This window comes from Choloepus didactylus, chromosome 19 (assembly GCF_015220235.1).
Source record: "Choloepus didactylus isolate mChoDid1 chromosome 19, mChoDid1.pri, whole genome shotgun sequence".
Taxonomy (NCBI): domain Eukaryota; kingdom Metazoa; phylum Chordata; class Mammalia; order Pilosa; family Megalonychidae; genus Choloepus; species Choloepus didactylus.
The window spans coordinates 36722418-36739732 of NC_051325.1; the positions used below are offsets into that span (position 1 = coordinate 36722418).

The 17315-nt window shown below is 37.7% G+C and overlaps 1 protein-coding gene across 5 annotated transcripts in view; it reads right to left on the minus strand.

The window, feature by feature from the left end:
- Positions 1 to 10467: 10467 nt before the first annotated feature.
- The window catches only part of CDK5RAP1 (CDK5 regulatory subunit associated protein 1), a 44983-nt gene continuing 38135 nt past the window's right edge, over positions 10468 to 17315 (minus strand). For 3 of the 5 annotated variants that reach the window (XM_037811986.1, XM_037811988.1, XM_037811987.1), the window contains exon 14: positions 12432 to 12705. In XM_037811986.1, the coding sequence (XP_037667914.1) occupies positions 12625 to 12705 (81 nt within the window). In that variant the 3' untranslated portion in view covers positions 12432 to 12624. Of the gene's footprint in view, positions 12291 to 12431; positions 12706 to 14605; positions 15055 to 17315 lie in introns of those variants that run through there. The other 2 variants (XR_005213153.1, XR_005213154.1) reach the window with 2 other exon arrangements.

The following is a 17315-nucleotide window of genomic DNA, read 5'->3' on the forward strand; positions in this document are numbered from 1 at the left end:
AAAAATAAAAACAGAGAGTTTTGGGAGTTCTGGTGAACACAAAACAGAGAAGGGGAGGGCTCAAACAGAATCAGGCACATACGCCAATCCAGAGAGCCAGGAGGACCCTTGTCTGAAGAGCCGGTTCTTTGCTTTCTTGATTGTTCCTTAATGGCCTTAAACTCCTTGTATCTTAGCATTTCAATAGCCCGTTAGATCTGCAAGGAGGGCCCTTCTTTTCCTTTTTTCTTTTTCTTTTTCTTTTTTTTATCTTTTTCTCTTTTTCTAAAACAATTACTCTAAGAAGCCCATTACAGAGAGCCTCAAAGACTTGCAATTTGGGCCCAGGCCAGAGCTAAGACAGTTCTGAGGACAAAGCAATAAGTCTAGTGGCTGAGAAAATTCGCTAAACACCACAACTTCCCAAGAAAAGGGGGGCATCTCCTTACAGCCATCTTCCTGGAAGGCTGGGAATGCTCCTGCCCAGTGCCAGCTCCACAGCCCAGAGCTGCCAGAAACCCCGTGTGACAGGAAGTGTTTCCAGCAACATGCACACATGCCACAATATCTGGCATGGACAATATAGCCTTTCACGCACCCACAGCTAATTGTCCCAGAGCTGGGAAGGCGGAGCTGTGCAAAAAGGGGAAAATAAACACACCCCATTCAGCCATCCTTTCAGCAGGATGGGAACGCCCCTACACAGCCCTTCGGCCCAGAACTTCCCTTGGGGGATGGCGCTCACCTGTGACATAGCACAGTCTTCCCTCAGCAGAGGCCCTAGGAGGGCACGGCTTGGAAGAGGGACCCACTTGCAAGTCCCAGGGACCATACGCCAATACCAAGGACTTGTGGGTCAGCGGCAGAGACAAACTGTGGCAAGACTGAACTGAAGGATTAGACTACTGCAACAGCTTTAAATCTCCAGGAACACCTGGGAGATTTGATTATTAAAACTACCCTTCCTCCCTAACTGCTCATGCACACACCCCACATTCAGGGTAGGCAGCACCAACTACACATGCAAACTTGGTGCACCAATTGGACCCCCACAAGACTCAGAACCCCACTCACCACAAAGACAAAGTTGGGGAGAACTGGCTTGAGGGAAATAGGTGGCTCGCGGATGCCACCTGCTGGTTAGTTATACAAAAGTGTACTCCACCAAGCTGTAGATCTGACAAATTAGAGATAAGTGTTTAAATCAGTCTACATATCCTAAAAGAACCCTATCAAGTTAAGCAAATGCCAAGAGGCCAAAAACAACAGAAAATTTTAAAGCATATGAAAAAAACAGACAATATGGATAACCCAAACCCAAACAACCAAATTAAAAGATTAGAGGAGACACAATACTTGGAGCAATTAATCAAAGAACTAAAGACAAACAACAAGAGCATGGCACAGGATATAAAGGACGAGAAGAAGACCCTAGAAGAGCATAAAGAAGAAATAGATGATCTTATGTAAATAAAAGAAACTGTTGACCAAATTAAAAAGATTCTGGGTATTCACAGTACAAGACTAGAGAAAGCTGAACAGCAAATCAGTGACCTCGAGGACAACAGAATGGAAAATGAAAGAACAAAAGAAAGAATGGGGAAAAAAATTGAAAAAATCAAAAAGGACCTCAGGTATATGCTAGATAACATAAAACATCCAAATATAAGAGTCATTGGTGTCCCATAAGGGGAAGAGAAGGGTAAAGGTCTAGGAAGAGTATTCAAAGAAATTGTTGGGGAAAACTTCCCAAATCTTCTAAGCACCATAAATACACAAATCATAAATGCCCAGAGAACTTCAAATAGAATAAATCCAAATAAACCACTAGAAGACATATTCTGATCAGATTGTCAAATACTGAAGAGAAGGAGCAAGTTCTGAAAGCAGCAAGAGAAAAGCAATTCACCATTTACAAAGGAAACAGCATAAGACTAAGTAGTGACTACTCAGCAGTCACCATGGAGGCAAGAAGGCAGTGGCAAGACATATTTAAAATTCTGAGAGAAAATAATTGCCAGCCAAGAATTCTTTATCCAGCAAAGCTCTCCTTCAAATTTGAGAGAGCTTAAATTTTTCACAGACGAACAAATGCTGAGAGAATTTGCTAACAAGAGACCTGCCCTACTTGAGATACTAAAGGGAGCGCTACTGACAGAGAATCAAAGAAAGAAGAGAGAGATACGGAGAAAAGTTCAGTACTAAAGAGATTCAGTATGGGTACATTAAAGGTCATTAAGAAAGAGAGGGAAAAAATATATCTGACAAACATAAACTGAAAGATAGGATGGCTGATTCAAGAAATGCCTTCACAGTAATAACATTGAATGTAAATGGATTAAACTCAACAATTAAAAGACACAGATTGGCAGAATGGAGCAAAAAAAATGAACCATCAATATGTTGCATACAAGAGACTCATCTTAGACACAGGGACACAAAGAAATTGAAAGCGAAAGCATGGAAAAAATATTTCATGCAAGCTACAGCCAAAAGAAAGCAGGAGTAGCAATATTAATCTCAGCTAAAATAGACTTTAAATGCAAGGATGTTATGAGAGACAAAGAAGGCCACTACAACTAATAAAAGGGGCAATTCAACAAGAAGAATAACAATCATAAATGTTTATGTACCCAATCAAGATGCCACAAAATACATGAGACAAACACTGGCAAAACTAAAGGAAGCAATTAATGTTTCCACAATAATTGTGGGAGATTTCAACACATCACTCTCTCCTACAGATAGATCAACCAGACAGAAGAACAATAAGGAAACTGAAAACCTAAACAATCTGATAAATGAATTGGATTTAACAGACATATGTAGAACATTACATCCCAAATCACCAGGATACACATTCTTCTCTAGTGCTCACAGAACTTTCTCCTGAACAGATCATATGCTGGGACATAAAACAAGACTCAAAAATTTAAAACAATTGAAATTATTCAAAGCACATTCTCTGACCACAATGGAATACAATTAGAAGTCAATAACCAGCAGAGACTTAGAAAATTCACAAATACCTGCAGGTTAAACAGCACACTCCTAAACAAACAGTGGGTTAGAGAAGAAATAGCAAGGGAAATTGCTAAATATAGAGAGACAAATGAAAATAAGAACACAACATATCAAAACCTATGGGATGCAGGTACTGAGGGGGAAATTTATAGCACTAAATGCATACATCAAAAAGGAAGAAAGAGCTAAAATCAAAGAACTAATGGAGCAACTGAAGAAGCTAGAAAATGAACAGCAAACCAATCTTAAACCAAGTAGAAGAAAAGAAATAACAAGGATTATAGCAGAAGTAAATGACATAGAGAACAAAAAAACAATAGAGAGAATAAATAACACCAAAAGTTGGTTCTTTGAGAAGATCAACAAGATTGACAAGCCCCTAGCTAGACTGATGAAATCAAAAAGAAAGAAGACCCATATAAACAAAATAATGAATGAGAAAGGTGACATTAATTCAGATCCCGAAGAAATTTAAAAAATTATAAGAGGACACTATGAACAACTGTATGTCAACAAACTGGATAATGTAGAGGAAATAAACAATTTCCTGGAAACATATGAACAACCTAGGCTGACCAGAGAAAAACAGAAGACCTCAGCCAACCAATCACAAGCAAAGAGATCCAATCAGTCATCAAATAACTTCCCACAAATAAATGCCCAAGGCCAGATGGCTTCACAGGGGAATTCTACCAAACTTTACAATAAGAACTGACACCAGTCTTACTTAAACTCTTTCAAAACATCAAAGAAAATGGAATACCACCTAACACATTTTATGAAGCTACCATCAATCTAATACCAAAACCAGGCAAAGATGCTACAAAAAAGGAAAACTACAGGCCAATCTCCCTAATGAATATAGATGCAAAAATTCTCAACAAAATACTTGCAAATTGAATCCAAAGACACATTAAAAAAATCATACACCATGACCAAGTGGTGTTCATTCCAGGTATGCAAGGATGGTTCAACATAAGAAAATCAATCAATGTATTATAACACATTAACAAATCAAAAGAGAAAAATCAAATAATCATTTCAATAGATGCTGAAAAAGCATTTGACAAAATCCAACATCCCTTTCTGATAAAAACACTTCAAAAGGTAGGAATTGAAGGAAACTTCCTCAATATGATAAAGAGCATATATGAAAAACCCACAGCCAGCATAGTACTCAATGGAGAGAGACTGAAAGACTTCCCTCTAAGATCAGGAACAAGATAAGGATGCCCACTGTCACCACTGTTATTCAACGTTGTGCTAGAATTGCTAGCCAGGGCAATCCGGCAACACAAAGAAATAAAAGGCATCCAAATTGGAAAGGAAGAAGTAAAACTATCATTATTTGCAAATGATATGATCTTATATCTGGAAAACCCTGAGAAATCGGTGATACAGCTACTAGAGCTGATAAATTTAGCAAAATAGTTGGATACAAGATTAATGTACATAAGTCAGTTATGTTTCTATATGCTAGAAATGAACAAACTGAAGAGACACTCAAGAAAAAGATACCGTTTTCAATAGCAACTAAAAAAATCAAGTACCTAGGAATAAACTTAACCAAAGGTATAAAAGACCTATACAAAGAAAACTATATAACCCTACTAAAAGAAATAGAAAGGGCCCTTAAAAGATGGAAAAATATTCCATGTTCATGGACAAAAAGGCTAAATGTCATTAAGATGTCAATTCTACCCAAACTCATCTACAGATTCAATGCAATCCCAATCAAAATTCCAACAACCTACTTTGCAGACTTGGAAAAGCTAGTTACCAAATTTATTTGGAAAGGGAAGACGTCTCCAATTGCTAAAAACACTCTAAAAAACAAAAATGAAGTGGGAAGACTCACACTGCCTGACTTTGAAGCTTATTATAAAGCCACAGTAGTCAAAACAGCATGATACTGGCACAAAGATAGACATATTGATCAATGAAATCAAATTGAGAATTCAGAGATAGAACCCCAGATCTACGGCCGAATGATCTTTGATAAGGCCCCCAAAGCCACTGAACTGGGACATAACAGTGTTTTCAACAAATGGGGCTGGGAGAGTTGGATATCCATATCCAAAAGAATGAAAAAGGAACCCTACCTCACACCCTACACAAAAACTAAATCAAAGGGAATCAAAGACCTCAATATAAAAGACAGTACCATAAAACTCCTAGAAGATAATGTAGGGAGACATCTTCAAGACCTTGTATGAGGCGGCCACTTCCTAGACCTTACACCCAAAGCACAAGCAACAAAAGAAAAAATAGATAAATGGGAACTCCTCAAGCTTAGAAGTTTCTGTACCTCAAAGGAATTTGTCAAAAAGGTGAAGAGGCAGCCAACTCAATGGGAAACAATTTTTGGAAACCATGTATCTGACAAAAGACTGATATCTTGCATATATAAAGAAATCCTACAACTCAATGACTATAGGATAGACAGCCCAATTATAAAATGGGCAAAAGATATGAAAAGACAGTTCTCTGAAGAGGAAATACAAATGGCCAAGAAACACATGAAAAAATGTTCAGCTTCACTAGCTATTAGAGAGATGAAAATTAAGACCACAACAAGATACCATCTCACACCAATTAAAATGGCTGCCATTAAACAAACAGGAAACTATAAATGCTGGAGAGGATATAGAGAAATTGGAACTCTTATTCATTGTTGGTGGGACTGTGTAATGGTCTGGCCACTTTGGAAGTCAGTCTGGTAGTTCCTTAGAAAAGTAGATAAAGAGTTACCCCGCAATCCAGCAATCTCACTTCTTGGTACATACCCGGAAGATATGAAAGCAGTGACACGAACAGATACCTGCATGCCTATGTTCACAGCAGCATTATTCACAATTGCCAAGAGATAGAAACAACCCAAATGTCCTTCAACAGATGAGTGAATAAATAAAATGCGGTATATACACATGATGGAATACTATGCGGCAGTAAGAAGGAACGATGTCATGAAACATATGACACATGGATGAACCTTGAAGACATAATGCTAAGTGAAATAAGCCAGGCACAAAAAGAGAAATATTATATGCTACCACTAATGTCAACATTGAAAAATGTAAAATAAATTGTTTATAATGTAGAATATAGGAGAACTAGCGATAGAGAGCAATTAATGAAGGGGGAACGATAACCCAATAACAACAGATAAGCTATTGTGGGTAAATTTAACATTCTGGGAATGCCCAGGAATGACCATGGTTTGTTAATTTCTGGTGGGTATGGTAGGAACAAGTTCACTGAAATGTTGCTATACTAGGTTATTTTCTTGGGGTAGAGTAGCAACATGTTGGAAGTAAAGTAGTTATTTTAGGTTAGTTGTCTTTTTCTTACTCCCTTGTTATGGTTTGTTTGAAATGTTTACTTTATTGTATGGTTTTTTTTAATTTTTTCATATAGTTAATAGTTAATTTTTCTAAAAAAATTTAAAAAAAAAAACAACAATGAAAAAAATATGCAGAGCTCCCCTGAGGAGCTGGGGGAAAATGCTGGAGTGTTGGGCTTCCCCACCTCGATGGTTGCTGATGTGCTCACAGACATGGGAGACTGGTGGTTTAATGGGCTGAGCCCTCTACCAGGGAACTTGTCCTTGGGAAGACTGTTGCTGCAAAGCAGAGGCTAGGCCTCCCAAAAATTGTGCCTAAGAGCCTCCTCCTGAATGCCTCTTTGTTGCTCAGATGTGGCCCTCTCTCTCTACCTAAGCCAACTTGGCAGCTTAAAATTACTGCCCTCCCCGCTACGTGGGATCTGACCCCCAGGGGAGTAAATCTCCCTGGCAACATGGAATATGACTCCTGGGGAGGAATCTAGACCCGGCATCATGGGATGGAGAACATCTTCTTGACCAAAAGGCGGATGTGAAAGGAAATAAGCTTCAGTGGTAGAGAGATTCCAAAAGGAATTACACACAATACAGACAACCCTTTTTAAATTCTAACGAATTGGAATAGCTAGAAGTGAATACCTGAAACTATCAAACTACAACCCAGAACCCTCGAATCCTGAAGACAATTGTATAAAGATGTAGCTTATGAGGGGTGACCGTATGATAGGGAATGCCATATGGACCACACTCCCCTTTGTCCAGTGTATGGATGGATGAGTAGAAAAATGGGGGCCAAAAAAAAAAAAAAGGCACCCAGTGTCCTTTTTTACTTTAATTGTTCTTTTTCACTTTAATTTGTATTCTTATTATTTTTGTGTGTGGTAATAAAAATGTTCAAAAATTAATTTTGGTGAATACAACTATATAATGGCACTGTGAACAACTGAATGTACACTTTGTATGACTGCATGGTATGTGAATATATATCAATAAAATTGAATTTAAAAAAATAGATTATGATTTGATTGAATGTAAATCAAAAATGCTATAAATTCTCTGAAACAGGCAAGGGGAGCTCTCTGATCTCATGTCCACCTGCATCTGGGAGTAGAGGCTCCCAGGCTTGGTAATGTATCAGTTAAATTTACATTGTAAACTTGTTCCTTTTACCTTAAGTGCTCCTTTAGTAAAAATGTGTTAAAGGTGAATTCTTGTCTTGAGTGCTCTTTACTTTTAAACTATTGTCTGTTCCTATACTCTTAACTGAGTAGGAGGTTACTTAATGAAACCCAAACCCATTAAATCACAACCTGATAAGGCTCAGGCTTTTTCTAACGTGGATCATACAGGTTTGAGGTGTAAAGAGACACACCCGTAATAATACTCAGCAATAAAATGGAATACATGAAACAACATAAATGAATCTCAAAATAATCATACAGAAAGATGCCAAACAAAAAAGAACAATTCCATTTAAATAAAATTTTAGAGAATGCAAAAGAATCTACAGGGATAGAAAGCAGACCAATGATTGCCTGGGCAAGGGGGGAAGGGGCAGGATGGAATATAAACAGGCAGAAACTTTTGAGGATGATTATTTATCTTGATTGTGTTTAATTTTACAAGCCTATACATACGTCAAACTCATCAAATTGTATACTACATGCACTTTAATGTATGTTAATTAAACCTCAATAAAGGTGATTAAATAAAAGGAAAAGATGCCGTCTAGTATGTTTAAACACCTGTCCCAGTGTCTATCAAGAGCAGGTGAAAAAGCCTTGAAATGCAGCAAAAATTTACTTTCCCCTTCCTGAGACAACCCGCTCTGGATTTTGTCATGTAAAACCCCAGTCTCCATTAGTGCACATTCAAAATGGTAGGTCACGTCATCTAGTTTGATTAAAGATCTTACCTGACAAAGCAATTGGTCAACTGGAAGTACAAAAGAGACCCTGGCTACCAGCAGGCCCCTAGACAGCTAACAGGCATGGTCAGCTAACTGCACCAATAATATCATGGCTAAGGAAATCAGTGCATCCAGAAGCTCCTACACCTGCCCTCAACTTAGATTTGACTCTACTAATTTTTAAATGCAAATTGACTAGAATATATCCTTCCACTCCTTTGGAAAAATGCATTTTCATCAAACAGAAGGGTGCCTCATTCCATTTAAGATTTAAAACCAATAATACCACCAGTGCTGGTGAGGTCAAGGGAAACACCTTTGGTGGGAGGGCAAAGCAATACAGTTCTTTTGATGAGGAATTTGACAAGGCTTATCAAAATGCCTAATATTCAAGACTTCTGACACACTGTTTCACTTCTAGAAATACATCATATGTTTGTTTACTCATTTGTGGTCAAATTTATTTATGAAATAGCATAGGAGTAGAAATAACCTAAATGTCCATCAGTAGGGGACTGGTTAGATAAATTGGCTCGATACATACAGTAGAATATTATATAAATCAATATCTGTGGATATGGCAAGATCTCCATAATATATGGTTAACTGAAGTATCAAGGTGCAGATGTTTTGTGTATAATCATTTCTATTCCTCTCCCTCCCTGTATATACATACTCTGTCTCTGGAAAACTACACCAGAAATTGCTAAAGAAAATGCTAGCCTCAGTAGAAGAGAACTGACAGATTAGGGGAAACTGGTGAAGGGAAAATAACTGATTATAGATACCTATTGTACTGTTTTAATTGCTTACCATGTGTATTATTTTACTTTTACAAAAAAGTAAAATAAAATTTAAAACTTTTTAAAAATGTCTTTTGAATGAAGAACTGGGCTAAAGGCCACAACAAATTAGTACAATCCAAACGTCCATCAACTGACAAATGGATAAATAAAATATGGTGTCACTATACAATAGAATATTTGACCATTAAAAGGAATGAAGTACTGATACACACTACAACATGGATGTATCATGTATTGAAAACATTATATTAAATGAAAGAAGCCAATCACAAAAGACTACATATTGTACGATTCTATTTATATGAAATGTCTAGAATAGGAAAATCCAGAGACAGAAAGTAGATCAGTGAATGCCTAGGGCTGGGGGTGGGGGTCGGGAAGGGGAGTAGACGGTGATAGCTATAGTACATCCAAAATGACTGTGGTGATGATGGCACAACCTTGTGAACATATTAAAAATCACTGAATTATATACTTTAAAATGGTGAACTTACGATATGTGAATTACATCTCAATTTTAAAAAAGAAAAAAGAAAACCAGGGTGGCTATATTAGTCTCAGACAATGTAGATTTCACTTCAGAGCAAAGAACATTACCAGAGATAAGGAAGATCATTTCATATAAAGGGGTCAATTAATTAGGAGGGCAAAAAATTCCTAAAGGTATATAAGCATACCTCATTTATTGCGCTTTCACTTTATTGCCCTTCACAGACACTGTGTTTTTTCACAAATTGAAGGTTTGTGGCAAGCCTGCATCAAGCAAATCTATCGGTGCCATTTTTCCAACATCATGTGCCCACTTTATGTCTCTGTATCACATTTTGGTAATTCTCACAATATTTCAAAACTTTTCATTATTATAGTATCTGAGATGGTGATCTGCAATCTTTGATGTTACTATTGTAATTGCTTTGGGGCACCACGAACAGAGTCCATATAAGACAGTGAACTTAATTGATAAATGTGTGTGTTCTGACTGCTCCACTGACCAGCCATTCTCCTGACTCTCTCCCTCTCCTCAGGCCTCTCTCTTCCCTGAGACACAACAATATTGAATTTAGGCCAATTAATAACCCTACAATAGCCTGTAGGTGTTCAAGTGAAAGGAAGGGTCAATTGATATGGGAAACTTCATTGTTGTCCCATTTTAAGAAATTGCCACAACCACCCCAACCTTCAGCAACCACCACCCTGATCGATCAGTCAGCAGCCATCAACACTGAGGCAAAACCCTCTGCCAGCAAAAAGATTATGGCTAGCTGAAGACTCAAATGATGGTTAGCATTTTTTAGCTATAAAGTATTTTTTTAATTAAGGTATGTGCTTTGTTTTTTAGACATAACGCTATATGCAGTACAAACATAACTTTAATATATGTACTAGGAAACCAAAAAATTCATGTGACTTGCTTTATTGCAATATTTGCTTTACTGCAGTGGTCTGGAACCAAACCCACAGTATCTCCAAGGTATGCCTGTATTCACATGTTAATACAGCTTCAAAATGCATAAATCAAAAACTGATAGAACTGCAGGGACAAATCCACAGTTACTGTCACAACAGTCCTCTCTTAATAACTGACAGAAAGAGTAGGCAGAAACTAAGCAAGTTTATTAGACTTGAACAATATTATCCATCTTGAATTGAATGAATTTATAGAACACTCACCCAACAACAGCAGAACATACATTCTTCTCAAGTGGACACTGAATAGTTACCAAAATGGATAATATTGGAAATCATGAAACAAGCTTCAATAACTTCAAATGACAAAAGTCATGCTTTGGTCACAATGGAATTAGAAATCAGTAACATAAAAAATCTCTGGAAAATTCCCCAAATATCTGAAAATTAAATGACACTTCTAAATAACCCAAGGGTCAAAGAAGAAATCAAAAGAGAATTTTGAAAGTATTCTGAACTCAATGAAAACAAAAGTAAAACATATCAGAATTTGTGACAGAAAGATCAATGGTTGCTTGATGATAGGGATGTCAGAGAAGGAGGGTGTACAAGAGGGAACAAGAAAATTTCAGGAGTGATAGATATATTCACTATCTTGATTTGGTGATGGTCTCATAGGTGTATACATATGTCAAAACTTATCAAATTATACACTTTAAATATGGGGGAATATCAACACTAGGTTAATTATATATACTTGAACAAAACTATTTTTTAAAAAAAGAATAGTATCTACAGTTAGCAACCACTTGTGTAAAACAAATGTACATATAAATCATTGCATATAAAAAGATTCTCTCTGAAGAGGTAAACTAAAAAATGATGAAAGTGCTGGCTTTTGTAAAAGGGAACTAGAGCATTAGAGGAAAGTGATTATTTGCCACATGTATGTTTTACTTTTTTTAAAAAGTAAAATAAATTTCCAAACCCTTTTATAACATGTCTTTTGAATGAAGAACTGGGATAAAGAACCATAACACAAGTCCTCCTCAGTAGAAGATGGGCCCTGAGAATAGAAACCAAACTTCCCAGGCCAAACTAACGCCTGAGGAAGAGATTTTCCAGTCTGGGATTTCCAAAGGCTGTCAAGGAGGTCAATGGAAAAAGCCAAAAGGAGATCATGGCCAGAAACACAATAAACCTCAGCATTTCCTAATAAATGCAGTCAGTTTATAAAGGAAAATCATTCAATGACTACTTCAATTTAATAAGAAAAGAGCTTAAAAAATGCCATAGACTGTGCTAAGCTCTTTATGAGAATAATCTCAGTGAACACCAAAAGCATTAAATGAGATAAGCATTTTATTACTATCTCCACATCACACATGAGAGAGCCAAGGCTCAGAAGAATAAAGCATAAACTTGCTCGAGGACTCACAGCTTTTAAGCAATGGAGTGGGGATTTGAATTAAAGTCCTATCGACTCCAAATATTTCACGCTACTATGACTTGGTGTTTGTTGTTGTTGTTGTTGACTTTGTGTTTGTTGTTATTGCTGTTGTTGTTTTAATGAAACTGGTGGTGAATGGGCCAGAAACCACTGCTCTGAAGCTATTGGTGGGTAATGACATTTCCAAAGAATGAACTGACAGGCTAAGGAATAAGTCCATAAAGGAAATCCTCATGTAAGAAACATAGAATAAAGTGAGAAGATAGGCAGTTGAATCAATGGTGTCAAACTAAAATTTCAGAAAGTTCTAGAGCAGATTTTCCCAAGCAAGTGGCTCTCTCCCCATGTTCCCCTCGTGCAGTCTTTTAACTCCTAGGGAGCAGAAGAAAAAAACAGAAGTTAGCAAGGTCCACAGCGGATTTTAGGTTGGGAAAAACTTAATACAGAGACTGTAAAGAAAACCCCACCAACCAAGGTGAAAATGAAGTAAAAGAAGAGAAACAAAAGGGACAGTTTAGTTTAAGTATATTTAATGATTGTAAAGGCTGTTCACATAGCAGCAAGGAGATACAGTTTCCATTTGACATAAAGTTGCTTCAACACTAGCAGCTTGCCTCCAAAGCTTCCTCACCTCTTAACCAGTGACCAGTCTTATCTCCCTTCCTATTGTTAGGATGGCCCAAGTAACTCTTGCCTCCACTTCAAGTCAGCAATATGCTGAGGAGTCCTTCAGAGTGGTCTTGCAGAGAACATGTCCTTTAAGCGTCTGAGAGCTGGCGGAGGTGATCTGAAAGAAAACCAGTGAGGAGACAAAGTAACCAGGACTATGCCACAGGGACTTAATGCAGAGCCCCTGGAGGTGAGGCCACCAAAAGGAATCTGATGGGAATGACAGGCGATAGAGACTGCACAGTGCCTGTGAGCCCCCAATCCTGGAAGTAAGAAACAATCTTGGGCAATGACATCGCATATAATTTAAGTGGTTAAAAATGGGTCAGTCCCCGGGAGAGATGTTATTAAGATGGTAACATAAGACATCCTCCAGAAAAGTCTCCCCTCAGAAACAATAATAAAGAACAACTCCCACTTGCTTAGAACCCTTGAGGATGACAGAGACTGGAGAAGGAGGAAGGCAGAAGGGGGAAGGATGAAGGGGAAAGGAGGATGGAAGGATAGGGGAAGGGGAAGGAAAGGAACAGAAAGGAGAAAAAAGACCTTAAAGGTAGCAGATTTGCAACTAGGACCTGCCAGAAAGGACTCCTCCCCATCACTTGGTTATTAACGTGAGATCTTTCTTCTTTGTTAATACAGGTAGGTATCCATAGATTTAAATTTCCCTCTGAGCATTGCCTTTGCTGCATCCTCTAAGTTTTCATATGTTGTGTCTTTGTTTTCCTTTGTCTCTATGTTCTTTATAATTTCTCTTGTAATTAAAGACCCATTGGTTATATAACAGTTTGCTGTTCAATTTCCAGTATTTTCAAATTTATTTAGACTTCTCTTGTGCCCTAACATATGGTCTATCTTAGAGAATGATCCATGTGCACTCAAAAAGTAGGTGTATTCTCCTATTGTGGGGTGTCGTGTTCCATATATGTCAGTTAGATCTAGACAGTTTAGAGTGTTGTTCAGCTCCCCTATTTCCTTATTATCTGTTTAGAAGTTCTATCCAATATTGAAAGTGGTGTACTGACATCTCCATCTATTATTGTAGAACTGTCTATTTTGGTGTCCAGTGAGAAATCAGATGTTAACCTAAGGATCCCTTATAGGTGACATGTCACTTCTATCTTGCTTTTTTTGAAGATTCTGTCTTTGTCCCGGGCATTAGACAATTTGTTTGTAATGTATCTCAGTGCAGATATGTTTGGGTTCATCCTGCTTGCTATTTGTTGAGCATCTTGGATTCGCATGTTCATATCTTTCATCAGATTTGGGAAGTTTTTTGCCATTATTTATTCAAATAGTTTTTCTGACCCATTATTTCTTTCTTCTCCTTCTGGGGCTCCTATGATGTATATATTGGTATGCTTGCTAGTGTCCTGAAGGTTCTGTTCATTTTTTCATTCTTTTTTCCCTTCTGCTCCTCAACCTGGACAATTTCATTTATTTTGCTTTCAAGTTCACTGATCATTTCTTTTGCTTCCTCCAGTCTTCTCTTGAACCCCTCTTTTGAACTTTCTACTTCAGTTATTGTATTTTTTGTATCCCAGAATTTTCATATGGTTATTTTATAATTTTCTATCACTTTTTTGAAATTATTATCTTATTCATATGTGGTTTTCCTGATTTCCTTTAGTTCTTTGTCCTGTTTTTCTTTTAATTCATCAATCCTATTTTTGAGATTTGTTCTAAGATTTTTGATTAGTAATGCATAGCCTGCACTTACTCCTGAATATTTTCTGACAAATTCTTTTTTTTCTGACTGGGACATATTTTCCTGTCTCCTTGTATGTTTCACAATTTTTTTGTTGAGAACTGGACATTCTGAGTATTATATTGTGGTCACTCTGGAAATTTAGTTCTTCCTCATTTCATTTCATCAGACTAAGAACAAGAAGAGGGAAAAAAAAGGAAGGAAAGAAAGAGAGGAGATCAAAAAGAAAAGAAACAAAAATACTAGCAAACAGACAAAACACCCACCAGAAAAAAAAGAAAGAAAGAAAAAAAAGAGTGATGTACATCACCTCTCCAAATCTTGTTATGTTGCTATTTGCTGTTGGGATGCTGGAAACTGCTGTTTTCAAGGCCAAAACCTACTCTCCCTGTTCATTCCTCAGGCATCAGCCAGACCCAAAAATATAAAACAAAAACAAGCCAAGAAAGAGAAAACAAAACAGCCAACCAAAACAAAACAAAACAAAAAAGGCTCCTTCTGTCCCTGTAGATGCCTCTGGTGTATCGCCAGAAGATATTCCTTCTGAGAGAAATGGAGGCTAGTGCCTGTCCTGGGCCCTCAAGGATCCAACAGACTAAATAACATAAGAAAGAGAAAAGAAGAAACCCAACCAATGAAAAAGTGCACTGTGTCTTTAAGTCCTTGTAAATGCTAGTATGAGGCCAAAAGCTGCTATTGTAGAGAGAGCTGGAGTCTATATGGTATCCTCTGGGATCTTCCAGATCAGGAAACACCCACCTGCAGAAGGAAGGGCAAGAAAAAAAAAAAAAAAAAACAAACACTAGCTCCTGGTGGATGCTGGTAGGAGGCTGGGAGTGCTGCTGCCCAGAGGGCCAAAACTGAGGCTAGCTTCCATGCTGGTCCCTCATGGCTCTCCAAGACCAACCTCAACCCTCAACACCAACTTTTAGAGGAGCAAATTTCCTCTGCCATCCATGGCTCCAGCTAGCAACTCCCAGAATCCAAGCCATGTTGCCACAGCTGCCGCCACAGGGTTAAGCAATAGGAGTTTGTCCTATTTTGTAAAGCTAAACTCTTGGCAGCCTCTCACTTCCTCTGGTATTCCTGCAGCTGTTCTAAATGTCCATCTGGCTCCAGAGTTACCTAGTTAATGCCAGTCTTTTTCCAGCGTTTTCATTTTTCTAATGGAGGAAGCAATTTGTAAAATTTCATACTCCACTGTTGTGTGCCTGCTCCCTAATATTCTATTTTCTTGATATGGATGGTAGTTACATGGGTAGGGTCACTTTGTGATAATTCATCAAGCAATACGCTTATAATTTGGCCACTTTTCTTCATTTACAATATCTTCAATAAAATATTTCCTTTTAAAACATAGAAAAGGGGGATGTGAAAGGAAATGAAATAAGCTTCAGTGGCAGAGAGATTCCAAAAGGAGCCGAGAGGTCCACTCTAGTGGACACTCCTATGCACAACATAGACAACCCATTTTAGGTTCTAATGAATTGGAATAGCTAGCAGTAAATACCTGAAACTATCAACTATAACCCAGAACCAATGAATCTTGAAGACGATTGTATAAAAAGGTAGCTTATGAGGGGTGACAATGTGATTGGGAAAGCCATATGGACCACACTCCCCTTTGTCCAGGGTATGGATGGATGAGTAGAAAAATGGGGGGGGGGGGGAGGCACCCAGTGTTCTTTTTTACTTTAATTGTTCTTTTTCACTTTAATTTTTATTCTTATTATTTTTGTGTGTATGGTAATGAAGATGTCAAAATTAATTTTGGTGATGAATGCACAACTACATAATGGTACTGTGAACAACTGAATGTATGCTTTGTATGACTGCATGGTATGTGAATATATCTCAATAAAAATGAATTTAAAAAAAAAACATATAAGCAGTGAGGAAATTGCTACAATGTTCTAGGCAAGAAATGACAGTAGCTTGGATTTAGAAAGAAATACTCAGATTCAAGATACATTCTATCTTGAGTAGAGCCTATTCTATTCGTAGAGCCTAACATGGTGAACGGCTAATGTGAAATGCAGGAAAGAAAGGATCAGGATGATTCCTATATTTTTGGCTTAAGCAACTGGACAGTACCATTTGCTAAGACGGGGAAGGCTTGAAAAGTAGAAAATTGTAGGAAAGTGGAAGAAATTAATAATTCTATTTTTACTATATTAAGCTTAAGATGCAAGAGAGAGGAGATAAATGCAAATTCACTGAAAAGATGACAAGGGTCAGAACTATAGGATACATTGACATCAGAAGATGCAGATGCTTCCCACACAGACTCATGTAAAAAGGCAGTATGTTGTTGAGTGGGTTGGTGGGAATAATGATAAGACAAAGAGGTTTCATCTGACTGTAATTATTTTCTCCATGAAGTATGAGGTGAAGACCTCAAGTGAGACTAGGGATTGGGAAGGTGGATGGAAATTCAAGGAGAAAGAGAGTGGGAAAGTCAGTATAGTAGAGAATTATAGTAGATCATGAGATCAGTGCCATGCTAAGTGCTCATTTGAGTTTTATGGTGATGAATTTGAAATGAGTGCATTCAGCTCATGTGACACAGATTATAAATCAACATCTCTTTACCTCTTCTTCTTCCACAACAGAACTCCCACTTTTCAGCTGGGCACACGGTCATTCAGAATGAAGACCACACTGCTCAGCTTTTCTGCAGTCTCGCATGGAGTGCTACTATGGCAAAAGTGGTCTGGGTCCTGAAAGAAAGAGTGTGTACCCTTCTCCTCTCTTTTTTCTCTGGCCTGCTAGAATACAGACATGGTAGCTGGAGTGGGAGTGGCCACCTTAAGATCATGAAGTGACCTTGCGAACGGAGGCCACATACAGCAGAGCAAAAGAGAAGGAGCCTGGACCCCTGATGATCATGGAGACATCACAATCACTAGTCCTGTATCTTCTATATCCAGATTTTTATGTGGGAAAAAAAAAACAAAAAAAAAAACCAATCTTATTTTAAGTGATTTTATTTTAAGTTTTCTATCATAATCCATGTAATA